Genomic DNA, 24,195 nt, shown 5'->3' with positions numbered 1-24,195 from the left:
GGCAGGACAACAAACAGTATCTCCAAGAGAGAAACATTTGGCTAAGGTAGCTCTCAAGCTGGAAGCTCAGTGTCTTTCTAGCACGTTCCGCATCAATTACAAAGCAATTACAACAATGACAATTGTTCTTTCAGCCTGAGCACACTAGGCACTTTATGCTGCGCAATAAAACTAAGGTACTTTCTGTGGGGGAAAAAGTGATGAATAAAGTTCAATTTTACATGCTAACATATTGAAGAAAAGCACAAACTATACGCACTAACTACTTAGGTTCACTATATTTCAGGTCTTACATGCAATTTTTTCCCCTTTCAAATGAGGCTCTGTTGCCAGGAGGCTGCTAGTTACTTCCCTGCCACTTAGCCCCAAAATAATCACACAGAAGATGCATTAATCAAATCACTGCTTGGCCCATTAGCTCTAGCTTCTGACTAGCTAACTCTCACATATTAATTTAACCCATTTCTATTAATCTGTGTATCGTCTAGAGGCTGTGACTCACCGGGAAAAGTTCCATCTGGCTCCAGAGACTACATGGATTCTCCCCAATCTGCCCTTCTTTCTCCCAGCATTCCATTTAGTTTCCCACCTAGTTCTCCTCTGCCCTATCAGGCCGGCCAATTTCTTAATTCATTAACCAATAAAAGCAACATATAGACAAGAGGACCTCCCACACTAAAGCTCGGGAATTATTGTAAATGTCGTGTGCCTCCCTCATGCTGTTACCCCTGTGGAGTCTGCTGACTGACGGTAGCATTTGCAGTCTCCCTCAGATACACCTCCCAGTCTGTCTCGGGGATTTCTTGGTCTTCAGTAAAAGGGTATCTATGACACAAGAGAAAATACATTAACCACACATCGTCATGTTCCAGATGCTCCCTGTGTGACGGCCCCACTCACTGCTGCACTCTGCAAGCTTCACACATCAGTAAGGCTTTCCTGAGGTTCCAGCAGGACTTCTCTGCCAGCCTGTGAGCCAGCTTCGAAGGAAGAACCAGATCTTCCTTCTTGCAGGCAGTGGATAATACACTGCAAATCTGGAAGAGAAATCAACAAGGAGGAAAGCACATGAGCCAATGTCTAACGTCTGTCCGCATCGCTGTGGAGTCTTTCACAGGACGCCACGTGCCGCTACTGTACACAGTCTTCACTGTCTATTATGGTGAGCGCTGTCTACTGGGAGACTAGTACATGTTATTGACACCTGTTAAGATGAAAGGGAAAATGGTGCACTGACTCCCCCAAAGGAACCAGGGATTCTCACGTTTTCTACGTCCCCTATGCTCCCATTTCCCCTATGACAAACTAAATCAGCTTTAGGTAGAAGACATTAAATACTTCATCAGTCCTTATGCACTGAATTCATAACAGTCATTTGTTAAAAGATAGATGCAAGAGAACATGTTTTATATTTGTATTTACCAGTAAACACATCACTCTGTACACCTACTAATGGCTGACCTTTGGATCTGTCTGCAGCTGCCCTTAAATGGCTGATATGCTTCCCTTTGTTTTAGAAAACAAAATTTGAGCTAAGATATTTCTGGAAAGCTTAACATGACTTACGTCATCAATGCTGGGAGAAGGCACAAAAATTGCCAGGCACCTATGGCAGATCGGGGGGATCACCTTAGATGTGGAACTGTAACACAAGATCAGCCTGCAGGTAGACATGTACTTCTCCATGGTTCTGTGCAAGGCATGCTGAGCATCCTTTGTGAGTTTGTCCACCTCTGTCAATAAAACCACTGGGTCAAAAAGAATCAAACCAGCTACAACTGGAGGGCACTCAAGCGCTAAGTCACCATCTGCCTCTACTGTGTCCTCATTAATAGGTGTGACGTCCTAAATAGATGGCTGATATTCTACTTTCACCTCCGCAAAGGGCAGAATCATATTTTTTAAAATGTTATAATCAAACAAGACTAAGAAACCCTGGTCAAAATGAAGTTAAATTAGGACTTCTCACTTCATCACAGCTTTTATCATAACAAAGTTGCAAGACAAGGATGTACTGATGTATACTATAAACTCAAAGAATTTGTTAATACTTTGGAAATCTGTGATGCAAGAGTCATAGCCAATGGGTACAGTCAACAGGAGAATCTGGGAAGACATACAAGAAAATTGTATCTGGCTGCAATCGAGGACCAGTCAGCCTTAAGAGGTTCAGGAACTGTGAGTAGGCAGGGGGTGAATCCAAACAACCTCAATGTGTAAGTCAAACTCCATTCCCATTTCCATAAAAAGAACAAAGACAAAGACACATCATGCCTGAGTGGGAGTGAAAAGAGGAATCCACAACACTTGTCCAAGCTGTGAGAATGTGAAACCACAGACTGCCCACAGGACACACAGTATCACAGCCAGTGTGAATGCAGAAGCCATAAGCAGGAGCAGGCCCCACAGGGCCCAATCTGTGGCTGAGAACATGGGACCCTGACACAGTGGGAATGGAGCAAGTAGGTGGTTCTGGAACAAAGGCACTTCCTGCTAGGAGGATGCTCCATGCAGAGCCCAGCAGTGGGAGCCCAGTGAGCAGAACAGGAGAGACAAGGACAAGGATGTAGAGTGGTAGGAAATATGGGTCCCGACTTTCTGAAGAAAAAACACAGAAACACCTAAGCCCCAAACATAGAAAAACCCTCTCTGGCCTCCTACTTTCAAACACTACAAAAAAACCTATTTTTTTTTTTTATGTTTTGTTAACGATGGTCAATAGAAAATAATCACATTGAATTCATAGTTCTAAGAAAATAATTACTTTTCACGTAACCATAAATGTAATGGACAAACATGCTAATCTAACTTTGGAGCATGAAGACCTGAGTTCAGCTCCAGAAACCATGTAAAAAGATGCTCATAAAACTCAGAGCTGGAGAAACAGAGGCAGCTGCATCCCTGGAACTCAGCAAAACAAAAAATATACCAAGGAAGGATGGTGGCCCACATTCAGTATCTGATACTTATTCCAGACAGGATTGACTTTTTAGACAGCTTTGTTTATGCTCACCAACACTGAAAGAGTCAGGATAGCTCAACCGAACTCATGCAAGGAACTGCAAACTGTGAGCTCTGCAGAGCGAGCAGACTTCAGTGACAGCACAGGCTGTGGGTCAAGCAACCAGCTTTACTTTAATCTGCTCTGTGGACCAAGCTTCCACACGTACAGCAATATTTCAAAAAATAACTCTAAGCTGGAGGACAAGGAGTGTAAACTATTTTTTTTTGTTTTTACTAAAACTGTAATTCCTACTACTTTTCTAAAAATATTTAGTAGCAGTTTACCTGGGATTAACTTCAAGGTGGTAGTTACTGGCAATGGTGATGATTTCAAAATTTTTTTAGATGGAGTCTGTGAATGAAACAAGAATCTGCTCAACATCTTCTTACTGGCTATCTTCTTTTTCTCATGTATAACCAATCACCACTAACTACCTGAACAGTCTTCCATGTTAACACAGAAATAAAGGAAAAATATATTCATGTTCCACGGCAAATAATAACATAGAAAGAGGAAATCTCATGCACACATGTTTTACTCCTCCCACTTAAAAATGTGTCTCTGCAATCCCTTTTAGACAACTGGTGTGAGATGACGGCCATGTATCAACTTAAAGTATGCATGTTCTGCAGCAAATTACTTTTGTGAATTTTAACTTTGAACACTGTGAATGTCTGTTTCATCTGATGAACTGATCTATGCATATTACACACACACACACACACACACACACACTCTATTTCTTTTTTTTTTTTTTGCTGTAAAGTAATTTTTTTTTTTATTCTCATGGTAGATCTGCGTCTAGGCAATAGCACATAATAGAACTTTCCATTATTGAAAAGCTACTAGCAAGACACTTCTTTTTAGAAAATATTTGTTGTTGTTGTTGTTGTTTTTTAATTTATTTATTTATTAAGGATTTCTGCCTCCTCCCGGCAACCGACTCCCATTTCCCTCCCCATCCACCGATCAAGTCACCCTCCCTCAACATAGTAAAAATGGCTATTCTACCAAAAGCAATCTATAGATTCAATGCAATCCCCATCAAAATCCCATCAAAATTCTTCACAGATCTGGAGAAGACAATGATCAACTTTATATGGAAAAACAAAAAACCCAGGATAGCCAAAACAATCTTATACAACAAAGGAACGTCTGGAGGCATTACCATCCCTGACTTCAAACTCTACTACAGACCTACAGTATTGAAAACAGCTTGGTATTGGCATAAAAACAGAGAAGTCGACCAATGGAATCTAATAGAAGACCCTGACATTAACCCACAAACCTATGAACACCTGATTTTCGATAAAGGAGCTAAAAGTATACAATGGAAAAAAGAGAGCATCTTCAACAAATTGTGCTGGCAAAACTGGATGTCAACCTGTAGAAGAATGAAAATAGATCCATATCTATCACCATGCACAAAACTCAAGTCCAAATGGATTAAAGACCTCAATATCAGTCCGAACACACTGAACCTGATAGAAGAGAAAGTGGGAAGTACTCTACAACACATGGGCACAGGAGACCACTTCCTACGTATAACCTCAGAAGCACAAACATTAAGGACCTCATTGAATAAATAGGACCTCCTGAGACAGAGAAGCTTCTGTAAAGCAAAGGACACTGTCCCTAAGACACAAAGGCAACCCACTAACTGGGAGAAGATCTTCACCAACCCCGCAACTGACAAAGGTCTGATCTCCAAAATATATAAAGAAATCAAGAAACTAGACCGTAAAAGGCTAATCAACCCAATTATAAAATGCGGCATTGAGCTGAACAGAGAATTCTCAACAGAAGAACTTCAAATGGCCAAAAGACACTTAAGGTCATGCTCAACTTCCTTAGCGATCAGGGAAATGCAAATCAAGACAACTTTAAGATACCATCTTACACCTGTCAGAATGGCTAAAATAAAAAACACCAGTGATAGCCTTTGTTGGAGAGGTTGTGGAGAAAGGGGTACACTCATCCATTGCTGGTGGGAATGCAAACTTGTGCAACCACTTTGGAAAGCAGTATGGCGGTTTCTCAGGAAATTCGGGATCAACTTACCCCTGGACCCAGCAATACCACTCTTGGGAACATACTCAAGAGAGGCCTTATCATACAACAAAAGTATATGCTCTACAATGTTCATAGCAGCATTGTTTGTGTTCCAGCCAGAACCTGGAAACAACCTAGATGCCCTTCAATGGAAGAATGGATGAAGAAAGTATGGAATTTATACATATTAGAGTACTACTCAGCAATAAAAAACAAGGACTTCTTGAATTTTGCATGCAAATTGAAGGAAATAGAAAACACTATCCAGGTGAACAATCTAAATAGAACTGTTAGGCGCGAAGAATTAGAAGCTGTTATCAAAAAACTCCCTACCAAAAAAAAAGCCCAGGACCAGATGGTTTCAATGCGGAATTCTACCAGAACTTCCTAGAAGACCTAATACCTATACTCCTTAACGTATTTCAGAATATAGAAACAGAGGAGTCATTGCCAAATTCCTTTTATGAAGCTACAGTCACTCTGATACCAAAACCACACAAAGACTCAACCAAGAAAGAGAATTACAGGCCAATCTCACTCATGAACATCAACGTAAAAATCCTCAACAAAATACTGGCAAACCATATCCATGAACACATTAGAAAAATTATCCATTATGATCAAGCAGGCTGCATCCCAGAGATGCAGAGCTGGTTCAACATAAGAAAATCTATCAATGTAATCCATCATATAAATAAACTGAAAGAAAAAAAACCATATGATCATTTCATTAGATGCTGAAAAAGCTTTTGACAAAATTCAACATCCCTTTATGATAAAAGTCTTGGAGAGATTAGGGATACAAGGGTCATACCTAAATACAATAAAAGCTATTTACAGCAAACCGACAGCTAACATCAACCTAAATGGAGAGAAACTCAACGCCATCCCACTAAAATCAGGAACACGGCAAGGCTGTCCACTCTCTCCATACCTCTTCAATATAGTGCTTGAAGTTTTAGCAATAGCAATAAGACAACATAAGGGGATTCGAATTGGGAAGGAAGAGGTTAAACTTTCATTATTTGCAGATGATATGATAGTGTACATAAGCGACCCCAAAAACTCCACCAAAGAACTCCTACAGCTGATAAACACCTTTAGTAATGTGGCAGGATACAAGATCAACTCCAAAAAATCAGTTGCCTTTCTATACACTAAGGATAAGGAAGGAGAGAGGGAAATCAGAGAAGCATCACCTTTCACGATAGCCACAAATAGGATAAAATATCTTGGGGTAACCCTGACCAAGGAAGTGAAAGATCTATTTGACAAGAACTATAAGTCTTTGAAGAAAAAATTGAAGAAGACACCAGAAAATGGAAGGACCTCCCTTGCTCTTGGATTGGGAGGATCAACATAGTAAAAATGGCTATTCTACCAAAAGCAATCTATAGATTCAATGCAATCCCCATCAAAATCCCATCAAAATTCTTCACAGATCTGGAGAAGACAATGATCAACTTTATATGGAAAAACAAAAAACCCAGGATAGCCAAAACAATCTTATACAACAAAGGAACGTCTGGAGGCATTACCATCCCTGACTTCAAACTCTACTACAGACCTACAGTATTGAAAACAGCTTGGTATTGGCATAAAAACAGAGAAGTCGACCAATGGAATCTAATAGAAGACCCTGACATTAACCCACAAACCTATGAACACCTGATTTTCGATAAAGGAGCTAAAAGTATACAATGGAAAAAAGAGAGCATCTTCAACAAATTGTGCTGGCAAAACTGGATATCAATCTGTAGAAGAATGAAAATAGATCCATATCTATCACCATGCACAAAACTCAAGTCCAAATGGATTAAAGACCTCAATATCAGTCCGAACACACTGAACCTGATAGAAGAGAAAGTGGGAAGTACTCTACAACACATGGGCACAGGAGACCACTTCCTACGTATAACCTCAGAAGCACAAACATTAAGGACCTCATTGAATAAATAGGACCTCCTGAGACAGAGAAGCTTCTGTAAAGCAAAGGACACTGTCCCTAAGACACAAAGGCAACCCACTAACTGGGAGAAGATCTTCACCAACCCCGCAACTGACAAAGGTCTGATCTCCAAAATATATAAAGAAATCAAGAAACTAGACCGTAAAAGGCTAATCAACCCAATTATAAAATGCGGCATTGAGCTGAACAGAGAATTCTCAACAGAAGAACTTCAAATGGCCAAAAGACACTTAAGGTCATGCTCAACTTCCTTAGCGATCAGGGAAATGCAAATCAAGACAACTTTAAGATACCATCTTACACCTGTCAGAATGGCTAAAATAAAAAACACCAGTGATAGCCTTTGCTAGAGAGGTTGCGGAGAAAGGGGGACACTCATCCATTGCTGGTGGGAATGCAAACTTGTGCAACCACTCTGGAAAGCAGTGTTTCAGTTTCTCAGAAAATTTGGGATCAACCTACTCCTGGATCCAGCAATACCACTCTTGGGAATATACCCAAGAGAAGCCCTATCATACAACAAAAGTATATGCTCAACTATGTTCATAGCAGCATTGTTTGTGATAGCCAGAACCTGGAAACAACCTAGATGCCCTTCAACGTAAGAATGGATGAAGAAAGTATGGAATATATACATATTAGAGTACTACTCAGCAATAAAAAACAAGGACTTCTTGAATTTTGCATGCAAATTGAAGGAAATAGAAAACACTATCCAGGTGAACAATCTAAATAGAACTGTTAGGCGCGAAGAATTAGAAGCTGTTATCAAAAAACTCCCTACCAAAAAAAAAGCCCAGGACCAGATGGTTTCAATGCGGAATTCTACCAGAACTTCCTAGAAGACCTAATACCTATACTCCTTAACGTATTTCAGAATATAGAAACAGAGGAGTCATTGCCAAATTCCTTTTATGAAGCTACAGTCACTCTGATACCAAAACCACACAAAGACTCAACCAAGAAAGAGAATTACAGGCCAATCTCACTCATGAACATCAACGTAAAAATCCTCAACAAAATACTGGCAAACCATATCCATGAACACATTAGAAAAATTATCCATTATGATCAAGCAGGCTGCATCCCAGAGATGCAGAGCTGGTTCAACATAAGAAAATCTATCAATGTAATCCATCATATAAATAAACTGAAAGAAAAAAAAACCATATGATCATTTCATTAGATGCTGAAAAAGCTTTTGACAAAATTCAACATCCCTTTATGATAAAAGTCTTGGAGAGATTAGGGATACAAGGGTCATACCTAAATACAATAAAAGCTATTTACAGCAAACCGACAGCTAACATCAACCTAAATGGAGAGAAACTCAACGCCATCCCACTAAAATCAGGAACACGGCAAGGCTGTCCACTCTCTCCATACCTCTTCAATATAGTGCTTGAAGTTTTAGCAATAGCAATAAGACAACATAAGGGGATTCGAATTGGGAAGGAAGAGGTTAAACTTTCATTATTTGCAGATGATATGATAGTGTACATAAGCGACCCCAAAAACTCCACCAAAGAACTCCTACAGCTGATAAACACCTTTAGTAATGTGGCAGGATACAAGATCAACTCCAAAAAATCAGTTGCCTTTCTATACACTAAGGATAAGGAAGGAGAGAGGGAAATCAGAGAAGCATCACCTTTCACGATAGCCACAAATAGGATAAAATATCTTGGGGTAACCCTGACCAAGGAAGTGAAAGATCTATTTGACAAGAACTATAAGTCTTTGAAGAAAAAATTGAAGAAGACACCAGAAAATGGAAGGACCTCCCTTGCTCTTGGATTGGGAGGATCAACATAGTAAAAATGGCTATTCTACCAAAAGCAATCTATAGATTCAATGCAATCCCCATCAAAATCCCATCAAAATTCTTCACAGATCTGGAGAAGACAATGATCAACTTTATATGGAAAAACAAAAAACCCAGGATAGCCAAAACAATCTTATACAACAAAGGAACGTCTGGAGGCATTACCATCCCTGACTTCAAACTCTACTACAGACCTACAGTATTGAAAACAGCTTGGTATTGGCATAAAAACAGAGAAGTCGACCAATGGAATCTAATAGAAGACCCTGACATTAACCCACAAACCTATGAACACCTGATTTTCGATAAAGGAGCTAAAAGTATACAATGGAAAAAAGAGAGCATCTTCAACAAATTGTGCTGGCAAAACTGGATATCAATCTGTAGAAGAATGAAAATAGATCCATATCTATCACCATGCACAAAACTCAAGTCCAAATGGATTAAAGACCTCAATATCAGTCCGAACACACTGAACCTGATAGAAGAGAAAGTGGGAAGTACTCTACAACACATGGGCACAGGAGACCACTTCCTACGTATAACCTCAGAAGCACAAACATTAAGGACCTCATTGAATAAATAGGACCTCCTGAGACAGAGAAGCTTCTGTAAAGCAAAGGACACTGTCCCTAAGACACAAAGGCAACCCACTAACTGGGAGAAGATCTTCACCAACCCCGCAACTGACAAAGGTCTGATCTCCAAAATATATAAAGAAATCAAGAAACTAGACCGTAAAAGGCTAATCAACCCAATTATAAAATGCGGCATTGAGCTGAACAGAGAATTCTCAACAGAAGAACTTCAAATGGCCAAAAGACACTTAAGGTCATGCTCAACTTCCTTAGCGATCAGGGAAATGCAAATCAAGACAACTTTAAGATACCATCTTACACCTGTCAGAATGGCTAAAATAAAAAACACCAGTGATAGCCTTTGCTAGAGAGGTTGCGGAGAAAGGGGTACACTCATCCATTGCTGGTGGGAATGCAAACTTGTGCAACCACTCTGGAAAGCAGTGTTTCAGTTTCTCAGAAAATTTGGGATCAACCTACTCCTGGATCCAGCAATACCACTCTTGGGAATATACCCAAGAGAAGCCCTATCATACAACAAAAGTATATGCTCAACTATGTTCATAGCAGCATTGTTTGTGATAGCCAGAACCTGGAAACAACCTAGATGCCCTTCAACGTAAGAATGGATGAAGAAAGTATGGAATATATACATATTAGAGTATTACTCAGCAGTAAAAAACAAGGACTTCTTGAATTTTGCATACAAATGGATGGAAATAGAAAACACTATCCTGAGTGAGGTAAGCCAGACCCAAAAAGAGGAACATGGGATGTACTCACTCATATTTGGTTTCTAGCCATAAATAAAGGACATTGAGCTTATTATTCATGTTCCTAGAGAAGCTAAATAAGAAGGTGAACCCAAAGACAAACACATAGGCATCCTCCTGAATATTAACCTTCATCAGGCGATGAAAGGAGACAGAGACAGAGACCCACATTGGAGCACCGGACAGAAATCTCAAGGTCCAAATGAGGAGCAGAAGGTGACGCAGCATGAGCAAGGAACTCAGGACCGCGAGTGGTGCACCCACACACTGAGACAATGGGGATGTTCTATTGGGAACTCACCAAGGCCAGCTGGCCTGGGTCTGAAAAGCATGGGATAAATTTGGACTAGCTGAACATAGCGGACAATGAGGAAGAATGGGAACTCAAGAACAATCGCAGTGGGTTTTTGATCCTACTGCACGTACTGGCTTTGGGGGAGCCTATGCAGTTTGGATGCTCACCTTATGAGACCTGGATAGAGGTGGGCGGTCCTTGGGCTTCCCACAGGTCATGGAACCCTATTGCTCTTTGAGCAGATGAGGGAGGGTGACTTGATCGGGGGAGGGGGAGGGAAATGGGAGGCGGTGGCGGGGAGGAGGCAGAAATCCTTAATAAATAAATAAATTTAAAAAAAAAAGAAAGAAAATGGTCGACATCCTTAGTCATCAGAGAAATGCAAATCAAAACAACTCTGAGATTCCATCTTATACCTGTAAGAATGGCCAAGATAAAAAACACTGATGACAACTTATGCTGGAGAGGTTGTGGGGTAAAGGGAACACTCCTGCATTGCTGGTGGGAATGCAAGCTGGTACAGCCCCTTTGGATGTCAGTGTGGCAATTTCTCAGAAAATTAGGAAGACCCAGTAATACCACTTTTGGGTATATATCCAAAGGATGCTCAATCATGCCACAAGGACATATGCTCAACTATGTTTATAGCAGCATTGTTTGTCATAGCCAGAACCTGGGAATAACCTAAATGCCCCTTGACTGAAGAATGGATAAGGAAAATGTGGTTCATTGACACAATGGAGTACTACCAGCAGAAAAACATAATGACATCTTGAAATTTGCAGGCAAATGGATCGATCTATAAACCATAGAGAAACCCTGTCTCGAAAAACCAAAAAAAAAAAAAATATCATATTGATTTAGGTACCCCTGGCCCAGAAAACAAATATATGTACTCACTCATGAATGACTTTTAGATATACAGCAAGGAAACCCAGACTACAATTCACAATCCTAGAGAATCTAGACAACAATGTGGACCCTAAGAGAGGCACTGATGGATCTAATCTATATGGGAAGTAGAAAAAGACAAGATCTCCTGAATAAATTGGAAGCATGGGGACCATAGGAGAGGGTTGAAGGGGAAGGAAGATGCTTGGAGAGGAGTAGATAAAACTGTATAGATCGATAAAATAAAAAAGTATTTAAAAAAAGAAGAAAAGAAAATCCTTGCCGGAAACATGTGCCGAGCCCTGACAAGAGATGCTTACTGTGATAGGTTGAGCTCAAATCTCAATTTTTTCACCCCGACACCATAAAGTTCTTGTAGGATACACATAATTCTTGTATTTTTTCCAGCACCTGATGGCCCATATACTAAGAGGTGAGGAAAGTCACCAAACTGCACCTAGCAAAGAAAGAACAAGGCATTTTACTCCATCGAACCCAGGTGCTCCAGGTTAAACTACTTCTAAAGCACTAAGGTATTTTGTTTACGATCCGACTACAATAGAAAATTTATCAAACTTTCATGTTTGCTTTCTCTAGGCACTAATTTAATCCAACTTGCACGAGCAACACAGAACATGCAAGGCACAACACTAAATGCTTAAAGGCAGGAACTCCCTCAGCAAGCTCTCTGAAGGGCACTTTCAAAAATGAGGGCTGATGGGAATGTGGAACTGATCTCTGTAACTGAGACAGATGCTTGTCTTGCCTGGGTTCCCAAAATGATTTTCTTGCTAAGAAGGGGGTACACTGATTCCCTTGAAGTTCATTTGGGGGGTACAGGAAGGCTGCACATAAGGGATGCTATGGGAAAGAGTGTGTTATCAAACACCAATAAGAGAATGACATCAAACTAAAGGGCACTATGGGCATGGGGGCTTGATCCGATGAGAAGATGTAGACTTTAAAAGTACATTCATTAAGGCGTAGGAATAGTATACTAACCCTTGTCCTAAGAATATAAACAAGTAGCCACAGGAATCAATAAAATGTGTCCATCCTATGGCTAGGAAACTTAATGTTGAAGCTACTGTAAAAACCGGTGTGCATACACATGAAGTATAAGGCTCGATTTTTATATTATTGCACGCATTATAAGAACAACAACAAAAAAGACAACTAAAACATATCTTCCACTTCCCTCCCGATTCTTCCAAAAACTCTCATATGGAGGATAGAGGCACTAGGTAAAATAAGTCCTCGTTTTCAGAAAGGACTTAGCTGTGATTCCGAAGAGGCTAGTAACTACGAACAGGGTGCAGGGCACTGTCCCCTCCATCAGCCCGCCATCTAGCTACCTGCAGCAGGAGAGCCTATGGGCCCCAGCCCTTCCTACAAACGGGGTTTGCAGCCTCCGCCAGGTCCGCACCCAAAGCTCACGGGACCCCGGGCAGCAGAAGCAGCACTCCGGGGAACTTGTCACTTTGGGTCCCCGCTAGCCCTGCAGCGCCCGCCTTCTCACTCCCTTATCCTCGGGCTTTTCAGGAAGCGGCGGAACGTGCCGGCCTCCGCCGTCCCGGTCTGCTCACCAGGTTGCTCAGCTGCGCCGCCTGTTCCTTGTGATAGTCCAGCCGGGCGAAGGAGCAAGGCCGGTATTTGTCCACCCAGAGGCTCATGGCAGCTGGAGTCCCACCGGTGCGCCAGCCAGCTAGACGAGTTTCCCGCGAGCTCCAAACCGTGCGTCACTTCCGGCAGCGGACGACTTCGGGATTAGAGGCTGTGGTACCCAAATGGAGCCTGAAATAGTCACCTGCAAAGCGCACAGCAGCCTCTCCACCCCAGTTCCCACGCTCCGGTCCAGCATGGGTAATTCATGGTGCAATCCTTGTCCCTTTATTCTCACCCTCTGTTACATTTTAGAAAACATTCGATGGAATTAAAGACACATCAATGACAGTCTGACCATCCAATCTGAGTGCTTAGGAAGTTTCCTCCATTTCATTCATCCATTCATTTATAAATTCATTGAAATTTATGCCACAGAAATTTATCTTTATTTGTAGAGTTGGTTTTCTCTTAATTTTTTTTTATACCAAAGAGCTTTTGCCTACATGCATCTGTGAATTGTGTTCTTGGTGCAATTAGGGGTCAGAAGAGGATCTCAGATCCCCTGCCACTAGGGTTACAGATGGGTGTGAACTGCCATGGGAGTGCTGGGAACTGAACCCAGGTCCTCTACAAGAGCAGCCAGTGCTCTTAAACACTGAGCCATGTCTGCCGCTCTAGAACTATTTTCTTGTCAACTGCAGTTAATCCATCTCTAGGTTCTCTCACAGGCAGGTACCCAGTAGAGATTATTGAATAAATATTGGAAGGAAGAAAGATGTTAACTTTATTTTACTTTATTTTTTATTTCCATTACACAAAATTATTAATGGATTAGAATAAAATAAAATTAAAGTACCATGAAAGACGACAGAAAGCCTGTAGGGAAGAACACATGGGGTTAACATGCCATTTTGCACAGAGCACATTTGAAAATCTTCTAGGTAAACAACAAAGTGTGAAACACTTGGGAAAATATTCTGTACATCATGGCCACACAATCATGGTGCCACTTAGATGCACATCTTAAAATGTGTTTTCTAGTGTCAGTGAGTTCTTTCCAACTCTTCCACACCTCTGAAACCCTGCGCCATTTTCTCAGTGATTTCATCAGGAATTTTAATTATTATCATTCTCTCATACAGGACATTTTGACCACAATTTCCCCTCCCTCCACTCTGCCCAGTCCTCACCTCCGCTCCCCCAGATCCACTCTTCCTCCATTTCCCTTCAGAAAAGAGCTAGTTTGCCATGGATATCAACCTAACATGTAAGACTAGGTACAAAGGGCCTCAGGAGCCAGGAGAGGCTCCACTATGACCAGGTTTTGTTTGGGGATAGATCACCTTCTCTAGGACTGAAAGGACTAATTCACAAATGGAAAGCTGGCCAGGGAAGCTGCCAGTGCCCTCCAGCCCACTACTCTCACCTTTACCACTAGTACAAAGGATGTCACTTCTCTTCTTCCTTTACGATCGCCATATATTTGGTTTAAAAGTATTCATGAGTTAATTACACAGATTGAGTTCTGACCCTTGCAGGCACTTGGCTTGGCACCAGAGTCTCAAAGGCAAAGAACAAATAAACACAAATATTTGGATTTGGGGTTTGGAGGCCCCATTCAAGAACCTGGTATTGAGTAGACCATCAAGTGACTTTCTGGGCTTGTAGCTTCTGACAGGTTGACTGACTGTAAACTGAGGCTGAAGGATAAGAGAAACCATCAGAACTGAAAGAGAAGTTCAGCACACACTGTCCCAAACCTTAGCATCCATGTTTCCACCTCCAGATTCATTCCTGTAAGGTCATGTGTTCTAGGAGGCTAAACCTACCGGATTTCTTTGTTCCCAACTTATGTCTCTCAGTGCTTCCCAGAGCAAAATCTGATGCCTGGGCTGGAGGGAGATAGGTACTCATACAATTGTACTATCTCCAGTTGAAATCCTGAGCCTGTGGCCAGAGTCACAAAACTCAGGGATTGAGGCATTCATATGTGAGCTCCCAGGATGTATTTGAACAGCCCCTGAGAAGTGTTTGTTTATGTGAGATGCTGGCTACTGTGAGTTGGTGGTGATTCTTTGCACTTGCCTGGCAAATGATTGCATGTTAAAATCACAAGGTAGCACATGCTTTTTCCCTGGGCCAAATGGAACATCATAGTTTCTGATGCAACTCCAGGGACTCCACATAGCTCTTCTTGGTTCTGTCTGAGATACTAACACTTTTTGCATTTCTTCAGGATCCCTTTGATCTCTCTGTCCCTGCCTCTCTGTTCCCAGTGAATCTTTTTGCCACATTTTAAGCAGCCTGAAGTAAATTACTATCAACTAAATATAAAGAAATAATAGGAACAAACATCTCTGACTAAAGTGAGGAATGAGCATATTCAAGGGACTATAGAGAGGAAACAAAGCTGTGCTTATGCATTTAAACATGACATTGAAAATAAAAACACAAAAATCAACAAGATGACCAATATAACAAAATTATTTATTATTTTCCGTTTTCTTTTTATTTACTTTTCTATCACACAAGACATTTTGACTACAGCCTCCCATCCCACCATTCTTAGTCTTTCCCCATCTCCCCTCACCCAGATATACTGTTTCTCCATTTCTGTTTACATAAGAGCAGGCTTCCCAAGGATAGGACCAAACACAGCATATCAAGATGCAACAAGAGAAGGCGCAAACTTTCATGTTAAGCATGGAAGAGACAAGCTGGAGCAAGAGAGTCCCAAGAGCAGGCAAAAAGTCATCCATACACCTACTGCCACTTCTAGGAGTTCTACAAATACCCAATCTAAACAACCATGACATATATGCATGCCGAAAACTTAGTGCCAATCCACGGCAGGATCAATGATTGCCACTTTATTCTCTGTGAGTCCTGATGGACCCTGCTCATTTGGTTCTATGTGTAATGTTCTTCTGGTGCCATTGACCCATCCAGATCCTACAATATGATAATAATGACTTTAAATATCAACAAGCTCAATTCTCTGATCAAAAGAATCTTCCTGAGTGAATCAAGTAATATCAGTCACTTTTCTAAAAGTAACATATGTTGACTTTAATGGTAGCCATTATCTTTGAGCAAAATGATGGATAAAATAATCCAACAAAAACAACAAGAAAACAGAAGTTCCTATGTGCTAACTCCAAAGCTAGGCCTGGTGCAGCCTAGCAGGGATTGGTGCCAAGCTGGTGGGAATTCTTCCACATTTGTTAATATCTGACTTGTTACATTCACAGTCTATTATTTTCACTTAAACCTTTAAGGATCAGTGAAAATGATACAGCTAGTACTGAGGATGTGAAGGAAGAGAGGGACCTGTACAATGCAAGGGTTCTGTTGTCTTCACACTCTAGTACTGCAGACATGGGTTCACAGATGCGCCTTTCTACACAAATGAAATATACTATTTTTAATACACTTTAGTCTAGAGCAGGAGAAAAACATCAACCAACATACTTAACTTAGTGTTGATTACAATAAACATAATTTAGTTGTTATGTCCCCCAGCAAATTATTACATGACTTTTAACATCACAAAAAGTGCCATGTGTAAAAGGTATTACTTTTCCTTACCTAAAAGTGTTGCATTCCCAACAGTATATTTGAGACCTTTCTCTGTTTATCAGTAAATAGCTAATGGGCAAGTCTAAGTTATTGAGAATCCAAATCACTAAGCATCATCAAGAAACAAAACTAAATTCTCAATTTTACTTTATATTATATTCTGCTTAGTTTATAGCTAGATTGTATAATGTATGGTGCACATTAACAAATAATTAATTATAAAAATTAGAAATGAATCTGCTTCCTCTGAGAGGAAAAACAAACAATAGTAAATGTTTGGGGAAATGATTGTGACAAAAGGTCATAGAGAGCTACAAGACAGAAAGCTGTGAGACAATTAGATAACCATGGTGACAGAAATGAAAAGAAAAAACCTATGGTAAAGTTCAGTGTAGGAGCAAATCACTCATAAAATGTTAAAGACAGAAGAGAAACAAATAAGACCAGCCTGCTTAGGGACACCAGCTGGCAAGAAAAACAAAGTCCAAACTGTACTTCAGATTATACATTATGAGAGGGTGCTGCATACAAGGGGACTGACTATCTGCATTAAGTACCTCTCTAACATGGTCTAACGTCCACATGAGATAATGAACAACGTATCTGATTACCTTTACCAGATTCCCCCCATACAATAAAATAAGTAAAATGCTATTGTGAGAATACAAACATCATTAAATGAGCCTGTTTTCTACAGAAGGAGACACGTGGTAAAAACAGAATTTGGTGACTGGTGGGGCTTTGTAAGTGTATTGGATTCCACCTCTCCCCTATGTCATTATTTCAGTACATTTGACCAGCTCCTATTTACTAGAATAGAGGAAACAGCAGACAGAGCAATGGTCCGTCAAGATCCAGGAAATGCTGAAATATATTTTCAGATTATAATATGAAATTTAGGCACAAAGAGACCTCAGAAGAAACAGAAACATGGAGAACTATAGACGAAGTAGCCTGAGAAAAAAGCATATAGATAGAAGAAGATAAATATCAGAACATAATGAAGCCCAGCCTGCTGCTACAGAGAGAAGACCAAGAAGTGAGTGACCAGCCAGCTGGCAGGACATCCCCTCTCCAGGCCCTCCATACTGGGGCAAAACCCTGGGCCCCTCCCACACCTGCCTCTGCTTCATTAGCCAGTAGACAGGAGAGGTTCCTGCAAGTAGGCTTCTCCATTATCCCCACCCCGATCATCAGACCCTGTAAGCTACAAAGCCCACCCTGCCCCCAAACTGCCATATCCCCCATGCAACCTCAGTGGAAAGGTGAAACACAGCCTGCTACTATACAGAAGCAATCAGGTTGAGTGACAGCCACCCAGAAGGACACCAAACTATTTAGGCTCTCCAAACCAGGGCAAATCCCTGGAAGCCTCTGCCACCTACCTCAGTTTCTCTTGCCAGCCAGCAGGACAGTTTTCTCCAGGTAGGCTGCACAGATACCCCTGCAACACAGACAGTGACAGTACAGAACAGACAAAGAACAGTTTCCAAGACACAAACAGCCACGGTAAGAATTAGACCAATATGTAAAGTCAATAACGGCATCAATTGAAGGATGGGTAGATGCCAATGCAAGAATTCATCCAACAGCCTAGAAATCAACATGGTAACACCAGAACCCAGTAGCCATACATCAGGAAGACTAAGATCAACCTACCCCAGAAGAAGCAAAATAAAATGATTTGAAACATATCTAAACACAATAAAAGCAATAGACAACAAGCAGATAGTCAACATCAAATTAATGGAGAGAAACTCAAAGCGATTCCACTAAAATCAGAAACAAGACAAGGCTGTCCACTCTCTTCATAACTATTCAACATAGTTCTTGAAGTTCTGGCTAGAGCAATAATTCATCAACAACAACAACAAAAAGAACAAGGGGATTCAAACTAGAAAGAAAGAAGTCAAACTTTTGATATTTGCAGGTGATATGATAGTTTACATAAGTGACCCCAAAACCTTTACTAGGGGACTTCTACAGCTGATAAATACCTTCAGTAATGTGGGGGGATCCAAGATCAACTCAGAAAAATCAGTAGCCCTCCTATATACAAATGATAAAGAAGCTGAGAAAGAAACCAGAGAAACATCACCCTTCATAATAGCCAGAAATAACATAAAATATCTTGGGGGTATCCCTAAACAAAGAAGTGAAAGACATATTTGAGAAAGTCTTTGAAGAAATTGAAGAAGATACCAGAAAATGAGAAGAATTCCCATGCTCTTGGATAGTTACGATCAGCATAATAAAAATGGCAATCCTACCAAACGCCATCTAGAGATTCAATGCAATCCCCATCAAAATCCCAACCCAGTTCAAGTGCTCTGCAATTCAGTTTCCCTGCTACAGTAACCAGTGAGATGACATTTCAGATACAGAGATGACTTCTAGCTCTAAATATACTCAAGGTTTTACATTTTGTATATTACCTACTGGAAAAGACAGAAAATGTGTTGTGGGATTCTGTGTAAGGGCCAAATTGGGGAAGTCCTCAACGATACATATGTCTTCAAGTCTTGCTGCAGCAGTAGAAAGCAGCTCATGAGAAGCCTCTCCCATCTCCACTCAGGAGTGGTGACTGAGCATCATGTAGAAGGGGACAAAGAACAATTTAAACTTTGAAAAGACTACAAAATAACACACTGACCTTTTTATTTTTAACTTGGATACCTACCATCCTGCCAAAAGACAGTTCCATCAGCCCACCCACCAAACTCTAAGCCAGTGCTTAGTTTACTGCAAGAAAAAAGTGTATAGAATATTTAGGATGCTGGGTATTTCATAGGAGAGCTGGACGGTGCTGTAAAGAGTCTTTTTAATTGTTTAACACCACCAAATGAATGAAATTAGGAGGATTTCCGGGGACAGAGTGGGACTGATGTATGATAAAGCACACGTCTAGACTTTCTGTAGAGAGGCAGTGGTTACGCATTTTAAAATGTCTGGGTACACTATTACTTCTCATGACAATTTGTCATAATTCAGTAGCATGATCTTCCCCTAGGGATAGCTAAATATTTTGAAATGTACAGCATTACCGAAGTTCTGATGACTCAGATCTGTCCTGCTCTTTATCATAATTCGCACTGAAAATCAGCATTGAAACAAGTCTACAAATTAACGTTAAAAAAAGAGGAAGCATTTACGATACCTGTACCTTTTTTTCTTTTTGATTGTTTTTATTGAGCTATACATTTTTTTCCATTCCCCTCACTTTTCTTGTACTTTTTTATACTTTTTATACTGTTGTATATTCATAATCAAGCTTTTACTCTAGGGTCTTATTAGAAAAAATGAAATCAGCAACCTTGGTATTTGATGCAACTGTAGTGTGCTAAATTCTGAGATAGCCTGAGAAAAAGCTGGAGATCTTATTTAATAGTAAAAGTAGATGAGGTTTCTCATCTGCATTGTAGCATTAAGTTAGTTTGTAACACTCACATTTATTTTTACATGTATGCCTGTGTGTGAATGTTTTCGTTGCATGTATATGCTCTACATGCATGCTTGGTGCTGAGGTCAGAAGTTATTGGGTCCCCTGGTATTTTAGATTAAAAAGGATGTGAGCCCTCTTATGAAGCTGGGAACTAACCCAAGTGTCCTTATCTACCAAATAATCTCTCTAAACCCTAAACTTACACTTCTTAAATTTAGCAGATGAAATGATGTTTTGAGTAACCTATATGAAACAGCCTTATGGAACTTTATCAACTGTTTTGTGACATAAACCAATGGGTGGGACCATTTCAGAGCTTTGAATGAATCCTTCTGACTCTGATCCCAATATTCCTACTGTAAGTAGATGACAGTGTTGGAGCAGGCCCTTACTCTACAGCTTTCCCATGTGACATACATGGTTTGGGAGTGAAAGGTTGGAAGGCATCTCCAGAATACAAACTTGCAGCTCAGCAGTTCCCCTCTGCTGTGGGGACCCTTTGCTCATGCATTTCAAAGGCAACTTTCAGTGGTTTGCTATCCCAGGATCACAATGTGCAATTGTGATAGGACACCAGGATAGAACTAATGTAGCACAGAACGAGGAGTTCCTTTCTTTCCAGATCCCTTCTTCATGACATTCTCTTAAATCTGACTGTAACAGAAAGTCTTGGTATTAAAGAGAGCAATAGGTCAGGCCATCCACATCCAAGCTACTACCCTCCTGTGTAGACCTGCCTGGATGCGAAACGGCTGTGTAACCAAGGCTCCTGGAATGTGCAGAAATCCATCTCTGCCCATGAGTTCTGTAGTCACAGGAGAGCAACCCCACATCTGACTCAAGAAAGGCTGTAAAACTGAGGAGTCGAAAATTGATTTTATTCATAAAAATACTCATTATACTCAATAGGAACTTTAGAAAGGGTAGTCAGTATATACAGGGTAGAGCCTTAGCCAACTATTAAAACAACAAGAATAAATTATATAAAAACCAACACCAAAATTTAAACCAAACAAAGAAAAAAATATCCAAACAAATGAAAACCAAACCCAAACCAGAACCCTTGCTCCAATTAAGCTAAAAATAGTCTCTAGCTCTAGATCCAAAAAAAATCAATGGAGAGCATCTGGCTCCCTAAAGACCCCAAAGGTGACCAAACTTCCTCTATAGACCCTTTCTCAGGACTGACATGGCAGTATAGGATGTGAAACTGGAGACTCCCCTGACATTTTCTTTATGGATGATCAATGACTAACACAGGTGAGGGATGCTGTAGTCTCTGTACTACGTTATCTTCACCAACACTTTCCTGTGACATGGACTCTCCCTCAGCACTCACAGGAGAGGGAATCCTGTTCTTTCCCTGTGGTGTGTACAGACTACAGCACGGCATCAGTACAGTCTTTCTCGTGAGAGTCCTCACCACATATGGAGGGCGCAGCCGGCTTACTAAAGACATGGAGAGGAAACTGACAGAGGAAGCCTTGCTCAGCAGCACATCCTCCCCATGCTGCTGTGCGCCACTCAGGGTCCACCTGCTGACCAATGTCGGGATTTGGAGTCATTCTTGGTGGGTCCTCTGAATGTCAGGCTTCGTTCTCATGATTTACTTTATCCAGGAATAGTGGGCCAACAGAACATGAATCAGATTGGCGATGGATCCCCTGCAGTAGGTGGAGATTTTTCTTACTCCTTTGTTCACAGCTACAAGGAGGGGTCTGCTTCTCCGTAGGTGTTGCTGCTCGAGTGGAGAATGTGTGAAGCTTCCTTCAGCCTCCTCAGTTCTCCAAAGCGGAGCTGTCAGAAAAGGAAAGGCAATCAGATGCATAGGAAGCGTCATTAGACCACAGCCTAGACAAAACCAGGGACTGTCCACACATGGGAAACAAACATCAAGGAAGAAAACCCACCCCATGAATGCCAAGAAAATAAAGTGGCAGGAGGAGACACCGTCTTCCACCATTAACACTGCCTCTATTCGGTCTGGGACGACCATAGGAAGGATTAATGCACTCAGAACACACGAAAGCACTCAGAATTGAAGAAGTGCACACAATTGAGAAAGATTAAGGATAACACATATTGCTTCCTGTGCAGACATTTCTGTTGACTGAGCCAGCCCAATACTCTCAGATGTTCTTTCCCTGGCTTTGACTGAAAAGTCATGCAAATGTCCAGGAACCCAAATAGGACAGAGATTCAGGTACTGGGGAACTACTTGATATAACTCCCTCTTTGTGGCCTGGGATCCTACCTCATCTGGGAGACAGCGAGGGGATTCTGCAGCTTTTCTGCCATTTCTATATATTTGGTGACCAGATCCCTCAGCTTCAGCAGGGATTGTTGTCTTTCCACCAATATATCCTGTTTCTGTTCATTAGAAGATTATGTTCTTAGTGGAGGGTTGAACACTCAAATGCACACACACACACCCACACGCACACACACTCCTCAACGCACACTTCTGGATATACATGTACAAGAACATACACATTCGGCAAAATAACAAGAATTAATCATTTGATATTTCTCTGTATCAATGGTCTCATTTCCTTAATAAAAATACACAGAATGACAGAATGGATGCAGAAACAGGATCCATTTTTCTGCTGCATACAAGAAACAAACTTCAACATCAATTATAGACATTACCTCTGGGTAAAGAATTAGAAAAAAAATCTTCCAAGCAAATGTACCTAAAAGACAAGCTGGTGTAGCTATTTTAATACCTAATAAAATCGACCTCAAACCAAAATTAATCAAAAGACATGGGGAAGGACACACCACAAAGATAACATTTTAATTTTTTTTTTTTAATTTTTCGAGACAGGGTTTTTCCATAGCTTTGGAGCTTGTCCTGGAACTAGCTCTTGTAGACTAGGCTGGCCTTGAGCACAAGGAGATCTGCTTTCCTCTGTTTTTCAAGAGCTGGGTTTAAAAGTCTGCACCACCACCACCACCTGGCCATCATTTCAATTCTTAACATCTATGCCCTAAGTAAATTTTAAGATAAACATTACTATACCTTAAAACACATATTGATTTCCACATGCTAATATGGAAATTATTACCAATAATAATCTCAGTCTCACCATTGTGCATGTCATCAGTGTGCAGGTCATGCAGACAAAAATTCATAAACTCTGGATTAACTGAAGTTTTAAACCAAATAAACTTAACAGATATTTATCAGACAATTAGAGAATACAACTGTATATCAACAACTAAAGAAAGGAAAGCATATATAAGTTTATGGAAATTCAAGATCTCTATATTGAATGAAAAGTAGACCAAAAAATAAAGAAAGAAAGAAATTAAAGACTTTCTAGAATTCAGTGAAAACGAATACATAACCTACGCTAACTTATGGGACACAATGAAAGTAGTGCTAAGAGCTCCAAGTGCCTACATTAAAAATGGGAAGATATCACACTTAATAGTAACACCTCAAAGCTATTGAACAAAAGGAAATATGTCCAAAGGGATTAGACCAGAAGAAATAATCAAACTGACAGCTAAACCAATAAAATAGAAATAAAGATAATTGTACAAAAATAAGTGAAAGAAAGAATTGGTTCTTTGAGAAAATCAACAAGATAAATAAACCCTCATCCAAGCTAAATAAAGACAGGCAAAGAATATCCCAATTAATAAAATCAGAAACCGTATGGGGACATAACAACGGATACCGAGGAAATCCAGAGAATCACACGGACATACTTTAAATCATGTACTTCATCAAACTGGATTATCTATAAGAAATGAATAATTTTCTCAATAGGAATCATTTATCAAAGTTAAATTAAAATCAGATAAGTAAATATACCTACATTCCCCAGTGAAATAGAAGCCATTGTTAAAAGCCTCCCTCCACCCCACAAAAAAAACCCAGGATCAAATGACTATCGCACAGAATTCTACCATACTTTAAAAGAATAGTTAATGGCAATACTCCTCAAATTAGTTTGCAAAATAAAAACAGAAGAAACAGTGCCCAAATCATTTTATGAGGTCGCAGTTACCTTGATACCCAAACCACAGAAAGACTCAACAAAGATACTTACAGACCAATTTCCCTAATGGACATAGATGAAAAAGTACTCAATAAAATACTTGCAAATAAATCCAAGAATATTTCAAAAAGATCATCTATTATGATCAAGCAGTCTTTAACCTAGAGAT

At 40.4% G+C, this 24,195-nt stretch overlaps 1 protein-coding gene across 1 annotated transcript; it reads right to left on the bottom strand.

The window, feature by feature from the left end:
- Window positions 1-774: 774 nt before the first annotated feature.
- Window positions 775-13,131, bottom strand: LOC142850973 (replication factor C subunit 3-like). Its single transcript, XM_075974859.1, has 3 exons — window positions 12,974-13,131; window positions 11,708-11,844; window positions 775-1,037 (listed from the first exon to the last, which is right to left on the bottom strand). The coding sequence occupies exons 1-3, from the start codon at window positions 13,058-13,060 to the stop codon at window positions 926-928; spliced, it is 336 nt and encodes a 111-aa protein (XP_075830974.1). The 5' UTR covers window positions 13,061-13,131; the 3' UTR covers window positions 775-925.
- Window positions 13,132-24,195: the final 11,064 nt, after the last annotated feature.

This window comes from Microtus pennsylvanicus, chromosome 5 (genome assembly GCF_037038515.1).
Source record: "Microtus pennsylvanicus isolate mMicPen1 chromosome 5, mMicPen1.hap1, whole genome shotgun sequence".
Classification (NCBI taxonomy): domain Eukaryota; kingdom Metazoa; phylum Chordata; class Mammalia; order Rodentia; family Cricetidae; genus Microtus; species Microtus pennsylvanicus.
The sequence above is the reverse complement of the archived record's forward strand: the minus strand, read 5'-3'. Positions and strand labels throughout refer to the sequence as shown.

Coding starts and splice junctions, on each gene's coding strand:
- LOC142850973 (XM_075974859.1), bottom strand. CDS start 13,060: ATGAGCCTCTGGGTGGACAAATACCGGCCTTGCTCCTTCGCCCGGCTG. Junction 11,845..12,973: donor CGGCGCAGCTGAGCAACCTG/GTGAGCAGACCG, acceptor TTTCTTTGCTAG/GTGCAGTTTGGTGACTTTCC. Junction 1,038..11,707: donor TTTGAGCTCAACCTATCACA/GTAAGCATCTCT, acceptor TTTCTCTTCCAG/ATTTGCAGTGTATTATCCAC.